This window comes from Pomacea canaliculata, linkage group LG7 (assembly GCF_003073045.1).
Source record: "Pomacea canaliculata isolate SZHN2017 linkage group LG7, ASM307304v1, whole genome shotgun sequence".
NCBI lineage: Eukaryota > Metazoa > Mollusca > Gastropoda > Architaenioglossa > Ampullariidae > Pomacea > Pomacea canaliculata.
In genome coordinates, this window is record NC_037596.1 from 27690442 (window position 1) to 27697768 (window position 7327).

Sequence of the window (7327 nt, forward strand, 5' to 3'; positions counted from 1 at the left end):
GAGAAGAAACGTAAAATAAAACATTTCATGACCATTATGCATGTCTGTGAAAGATTGTGTTTATGCCTCTTTGTGGTTATGTTTAGTTTCTTTCTCGTGGAAGAAAGAAAACTCTTACTAGTTCAGACACTTTTTTGACAGAAGTAAACCCCCTTTAATAAGAACATCTATTCCTAATAACAATAGTAAACCTCCACGACGAATTAAGTCGTAGTCTTCCGCATCAACAGCTTTGTTCATTAGAAAGCCAAGACTTTTCACACATTTGGCAGAAGAACACACAAGGATATCGGGAGGATGTGCTTATTTTTGTGTTCGATGCTTACTTCACGATAATATGATAAAAGCGTGCACTTTCTAGAATAGCGTAGGAATTTCTTGAACCTTGTGAACCTACCCTTTGACACATGCCGCCCTCAAGGTGAAGGGTTTTTAAACAAGCAAGTAAACACTCGCCGTTTATCGCATAATGTCGGTAGGACTGGAGTCTGATTACCAGAGTACAGTATTCAGCTAAGTTCACAGCAAGTGATCTGGCCTAATGAGGAGTACCACTAAAGTGTTTGTTGTTTGCAAAGTTATTCTAAACCTCGGAGATTAGCAACTGAAGATTGATGTGATGGCGCCAAAGTTTTTGATATTTTACAGTCTTATTCTTCTCGCTCGACAAGTATATTCAGGCAAGTACAACTTTATGCAATACATTTGTGTAATCAAGCTTTTATATCATTAATTATATGTACACTAGACCTCAACATCATACAACACCTTTTGGTCTCTAATTACACTAATTGGAAGGCATATTAACTCTCTCTTTGCTTTTCTAGTCACTACCACACTGTACATAACGCTTTCATCTTGAACTTCTTTCATATTTTTAGAGAGATATATATATATATATTGTTATATATTTATTATATTTTTAATCGCAACCAAGGTCAAGAACCAGACATTCTTGCTGCAGTTAAAGTGAAGTAAAACGTCTTTAATAATTAAAATACTGTTATTTTACACTTTTTTCGCTTATATGTAAAACATGATTACTTAATTTGATGTTGAAATTCTCTGTATCCAACCTTGTTCAGAGCTATAAGGCGTTTAAAACAAATATTTATGCACTTTCCGAGTGAAAAATATAAAACTTTATTCGAATGTTATTGCTTGCTTTTGTTTAGCACTCAACATTGAAGGTTGTCCAGCTGGAACGATGAATGTGAGGGAGGACGATGAGCTCCGCCTTACTTGTGGTCCATATGACTTTGAGATGAGTTGGTATTATTCCAGGGACAACACGTTGGGGGAATTAATCGGCCACTGCTATGGAATATTTTGCTATCCCGCACAGAGACACGAGTTCGCAATGCTAGGTGACTCGTATCCGTCGATTGTAAAGTCGTACAAAAGCACTCTACTCTTCCCTACTATCAACAGGGACGAAGCTCGTGTTTACTATTGTAAAACTAATTACTCCATGAGCGCATGTAGACTTCGGGTGACAGGTGGGTGGTATACTTTTTATTATTTTCTGCATTTCGGTTAAGGCGAGATTGTAACTTGTTTACTGGCCTATAGCAACGACCTCTATCATTACTGCAGGTCGTGTGCATTGTAATAACATGTAACACAAGGGGTATACATTACACAGTCTGACGTGTCCACACTTTGTAACACTCAAGCCGGAGAGAGTATGCTTGTACGTTTTGTACTTATTTTAGTTACCATTCTTTATTTTATTTATTTTTTCTTTTTTGACATGGTGTTTGTATCCTTGACCTGAATTGATATGAATTTCTTCCTGTACTATTTTATAATCTTGTTTTTCAGCTACTTGACGGTGTTGACTTAATCCAGTCATCCACTTGTTTAAGTGTTGAACATTGAGACTGTCTTTTAGACACCATCTCTAGGGACTTTCTGCCACACACACACGCATTTCAGATTTTACAGATTTTTTAATGAAAATGTACAGCTTCCACATAAAAGTTTTATGATATCCTTTAAACAATAAATTTGCATGTTATGTTGTGTGCTTACATGTGTCTGTGTGTGGCTCCTGTAGTGTACGCATAAACCGAGACTACATCATCTTCGACTTTAATTATATTGCATATTAATCGATTATTGTATTCTTTCAGACTTCATGGCATATCAGACAGTTTCACAAATCTAGTTAAGTTAAGAGATGGTATGATTTACAGTTTACTCAAGATTTGTATTGTCAGAAAAGTCAGTGCTGCCACCAATCATTTTTAACAGCACCTGCTGAAGTGGTTCCTGAAAACTGCAGAGTGTGGATATCAGACTGGCAAGTGCAAGGAGAATGTCTGGTAGAAAGGATGTACGCGTCAGATGATGTCTACACATGCACGTGGAGCGTTAACAATACTCAGGTAAACAAGATAGAAAATGACCACATACAACATTATACAAACTTAATATTTAAATGCACTCTTCACAAAATTAATTGCCTATTTAAAAAAATGTAGACAAATTTATATCCTTACTGGATTTACAGGAATCTTTGTTGATATTCTGAGCTATCAAAAGAAATCTTTCAGCAAAGAAATTGAGAAATTAGATTGCATAAAATTTAGGAAATTATGCAAAGTTAACTGAAAGTAAAGTTACTTATAAAACCCAGTTGTAAAATTTCTTTTAGATATTCTAAAACTAATATTGACAATATGTTCTTCTAGCTGTAAAATAGATTAATAAATTACTTAACTGCAATTTAGCAGTTACAAAGGTATTGAGAGAGCAATTATTAATGGATATATTTTATTAGCATACATTGACCAAATTTAGCTATAATTTTTTTCTTGCCTATACGTGCAATATTTGCAAAGTAGTTCTGTAATTAATTTCTCTGTGAATGTTAACATGTTTATTTGGCTCTGTTTTTTTTTCATTGTAGGTGACAGGTGTATTTGAAAGACCACTGACTACATACCGGAACAACTCTAGAACCTACATGAGAGGAGTTTGTTCCTTCAGGCAGGAAATACCGTTTAATGGATACAACTTCACTCACAGTATCAGTTACACCTACAAAATCAGTATAGACCCAGGTCCTCAAGACAGCCTTGTAACGACGATAAACATTGGTAATTTTTGACTTAAATAATATTAAAATTATTGCATTTTTGTTTTTAATAGTTAAATAGGCATTTAATATTACTTTGTGCAAAGTTAAAGCAGAATACTATTGATGGTATAACTATAAAAGTCATTCCAATAAAAACGTTCCAGCAGACAATGAAGAAAAGATTCAGGGATTTACAGAAGAACAGTTAAGTATTCCTGCTTAGTGTAAACCATATACAGTATCATACATTTATCTATATATATCTGTTTTAAGGAAACTCTCAAGTGTATTGCACTTGTAATTTATGACTTTTAATCTGATACATGAAGCTACACAGCTAAAGACAAACCTTTTTTTTCTTTACATCAAGTCAGTTTTATTTAACTTCCAAGAGGCAACAAGAATCTAAAATGCAGTCAGCAGTCTAGAAACACATATAATATATTTAAGAAAACGCATCACAGTGACTCAAATGATCCAACTAAATATCATTACAATGTCTTTCAATCAATGGGTTCATTAATGTGGTGATTGATATAGTTTGTTTTGTACCCAAAGCTGCAATGTTTTGAAATAATGTCCATTGTGCAGAGCCTCCTAAGAAGCCTGAGATCAATTGTTCAGAAACTGTTCTTGAGGGATCGACTGTCATTTGTATGTGCACCTCTCAAAACAGAGGAAACCCGCCTGCAAAATTTGTTTGGGATGGAACGAATACTGATAGACTACTTCTTCAGAATGTCAGCCGCCAACAGAGCTCCACTAATTATACATGTCGACAGACTTGGGGTCCTCACGGGGTTATCAACACTACAGTTAATTACACCTTCACAGTAGCATGTAAGTAAGCTTTTAATATTTTTACATCACCATTTCATTTTAAAAAATAGATAATTTGTTTCAAATGGAAATTTTGACTACCTAATAGAGAAAATATATCAAGCTGCTAAATTATAGTTAGTAAAGTGTCCTACATTAAAAAATATTCATGTAGAAAGAATGCACACGTTTGACACAACCCACCCTACTCCCACACACACACCCACGCATGTGCACACAGATACACACACTCTACAACATTTATGGACATAAATAATTACAACAAAAACATATAAGATTTTAGTTCTTATTTTATTTTTGTGATTATCCTTTTGTTTTGCAACAATAAGCAAACCACATTCTTTAATCTAATTGAAATACTGTGTTTGGCTCTATTTATGTATATTGTGTATGTATTATACATGTATGTATATGCATATGTGTATGTAGATATTTGTGTGTGTGGATGTATCTATATATATTTGCTTTTATATAGATATATGTGATGTATACACATATGTGTATGTGTATGAATATCTGTAGGGATAGGTATATATGTGCATGTATATGTGTATGTATATGTGTATATGTATCTATATATGTGTGCATGTATATATATGCATTTGTTTATGTATATAAATGTGTGATGTATATAAATATATATATATATGAATATCTGAATGTATGTACCTATATGTGTATGCATTTTGTATGTATATGCCTATGTGTATCTATATATGTGTGCATGTATATGAATATGCATTTGTTTATGTATATAGATGTTCAGTGTATATGCTTATGTGTATATGTATATGTATTTTTGTATATGTGTATGTGTATTTATGTATATGTATAATATGCAGGAGTATAATTATTTGTACCTCTTTTGTTTATGCATTGCCATATACTATATTTAGGTAATTAACTTATATATTTTATTATTTTATTGTATAGAACATATTTGTGTAATTATTATATTGTGCTAAATTGTTAAAATTTATAGAATGTGCACTTCATTGTAAAAAAATACATAGATTTTTCATATTTCTCCTAAAATGATATTTATATGTTGAAATCCATTTTATTTAGCTTAATTTTAGTCCGTGACCTTTAACTGCTTGTACTGGAGTTTGATTTTTGACTTCACAGCTTGCAGGTTGAATACATGGTTATTCTAAGTAACTCATAGTCTTGGTTTAATTTTAATTGGTTTTACTATATTTAAATGATAACGGGATATTGTTCGAGAGTCAACACTTCATTGATTTCATACAATACAAGTATCAACAGGTTTATGATGAGGTATAGTTTTAATTACTACTTCTGAAGTATATGTTTCCTTTTTTTTGAGCGTTTTTTATAGAAATTTGACACCGAAGACAGATTTAGGGTCTTGTTTATCCCTCTAGGTATTTATGCCTTAAACCCTTTAAAAGTACCTTTATTGAATATAGGTGTATTGTTTGTATCATCGAGAGTTACTGTTACTTAAGAGCATTATCCGTTAATGGAGAGGTATTTGAAAAAAAGCTTTACAGGGTTTGTTACTAACAGTGATTTTAGGTGTCTATTTTACTTGTTTGAAAGGTGGTGAATATTATGAAGCTTCATATTTTTATTGATGACCTTGTTAATGGTTCAACATTTTTTGTTGCTATTGGATTTCATGGTATTCATGTGATAACTGGTTTGTCATTTTTATTATTATGTTCAGTACGTATTTTGGTTAGAGCATTTTTCTGTCGGACATCATTTCGGATTTGAAGCAGCTGCTTGTTATTGGCGTTTTGTTGATGTTGTTTGATTGTTTTATACTTATCTATGCTTAGTACACCCGCACCTAGCCGACCTTGGAGTCCCCAAAGTGTCCTGCTTATTTGTTTTGCTAGTTGCATTGCTCGCTTCTCCGTCTCTCGTCATGTCGTTCATGTTGTGTCCCAGGTAGGACTAGGAAAACAGTCGAGTACTGGATGAGCATTTTACTTGCTTGTAGATGTCGACAACACTATGTCACCTGATCCTGTTATCAGCACACCTTTCGTCTCTCTTTCTCTCTCTTTATTTTAAATTTCCTCTTTTCCTCTTTTCCTCTCGTTGTCTTAAGGAGAAACTATTTCAACATTTATAGGTATATAAGTAATGCTAGACGATTGCAATCTGAAAACTCACCTGGTGGAGAAATGCAGTTGTATTGTAACTATTAAAAAAAAATTATATTTTTCGAAATAAAATAAATGATTCATTACCATTTTATGTATGAAATAAACTCCATAATAAATGTGTGCGTGTTTGAGTGTATGCTTGCGTTCTCATACGTTTTGTGTTTGTGGGTGTTGGTGAGGCATGGCTTACGTTTAACGGTGTAACAAGGGAGGAAGAAAGAGAGAAGAATGAGAGAATGAGAGGTTTCCTTCAGATAAGCAGTTCAACTCACAGCAGACGACGTGTACAGGTGAAGTCAGACACAAGCAGGTGACACACTGTTTGTTCAGGTGGCTGTCACACCTACACACTTGCAGAATGACTGGATAGCTAAAATGTCAACACCTGAAACAAGATTTGAGCCAGTTGTTCGACATACCAACGGAGTTATGGGCTATTATTTTATTTAATCTTTTTTGTTGTTTTTTTTATTTTCCCACTCCTTCTCTTTTCTTATCCATCTTTTATATTTCTTATCTTGTATTTACCATGGTAACCTATAAATGACATGTTGAATTTTAGCCGACGGATGAGAACATGTAGAAACACCAGGGTTGTCCATGGGACATATTTTTCTATCCCATCCCGTTCCGTCCCATGGCAATTTATGCCTGTCCCATCCCGTCCCATCCCACGGGATGTTTCCCATGGGATTCCCATGGTATTAACAATCCTATGGACAACACTGAAAACCACTTTTCGGCTTTTCTTCTATAATTCCTTCTACTTCACATACAATAGATGATTCAGAGGAAAGATTTAAATCCTTGATGAATGAAATAACAGTAAATTTATTTTGCAATATCAAGTATCGACTACCATGGGAAATACAAATGTGTGCTGTCCCATCCCATCCCATCCCATCCCATGGGACGTTTCCCATGGGATTCCCATTCCTATGGACAACACTGAGAAACACGCTCGCCGCACTTTTCCTCTTTTTTCATGCAAAAAAGACCGACCAACGGTTAACACATTTAATTCTTTAAAAGGAAAAAAAATGGTGATTTAAAAAAATATAGTGATTGTAATATGAAAGAAAAAGATGAAATAGATTTATCGCCTACACTCCGCTCCTCAGGTAATCTGATATCACAGTCAGATAATTCAGTGTCCACACACACACACTGTCGGTATAGAAGTCCGCAGAACAGACGATCATTAAGTTATGTCCACGTCGGAGAATTGTCGTCACGGGTGTCACAGATGTTCCTTCAAACT

At 34.1% G+C, this 7327-nt stretch overlaps 2 protein-coding genes across 2 annotated transcripts in view; both read left to right on the top strand.

Annotated features, from left to right (window-relative positions):
• The window catches only part of LOC112568915 (ficolin-2-like), a 127187-nt gene that overhangs the window by 38945 nt on the left and 80915 nt on the right, over positions 1-7327 (top strand). The window lies entirely within an intron of this gene.
• LOC112568922 lies at positions 485-4409 on the top strand. Its single transcript, XM_025246497.1, has 5 exons — positions 485-680; positions 1176-1499; positions 2257-2390; positions 2915-3104; positions 3677-4409. Exons 1-5 carry the CDS (start codon positions 620-622, stop codon positions 3931-3933), a joined length of 966 nt encoding a protein of 321 aa, XP_025102282.1. The 5' UTR covers positions 485-619; the 3' UTR covers positions 3934-4409.

Excerpts from the sequence above, each read along its gene's own strand:
- LOC112568922 (XM_025246497.1), top strand. The coding sequence starts at position 620 with ATGGCGCCAAAGTTTTTGATATTTTACAGTCTTATTCTTCTCGCTCGA. Across the intron at positions 681-1,175 it reads CGCTCGACAAGTATATTCAG|CACTCAACATTGAAGGTTGT; the intron begins GCAAGTACAACT and ends GCTTTTGTTTAG. Across the intron at positions 2,391-2,914 it reads GGAGCGTTAACAATACTCAG|GTGACAGGTGTATTTGAAAG; the intron begins GTAAACAAGATA and ends TTTTCATTGTAG.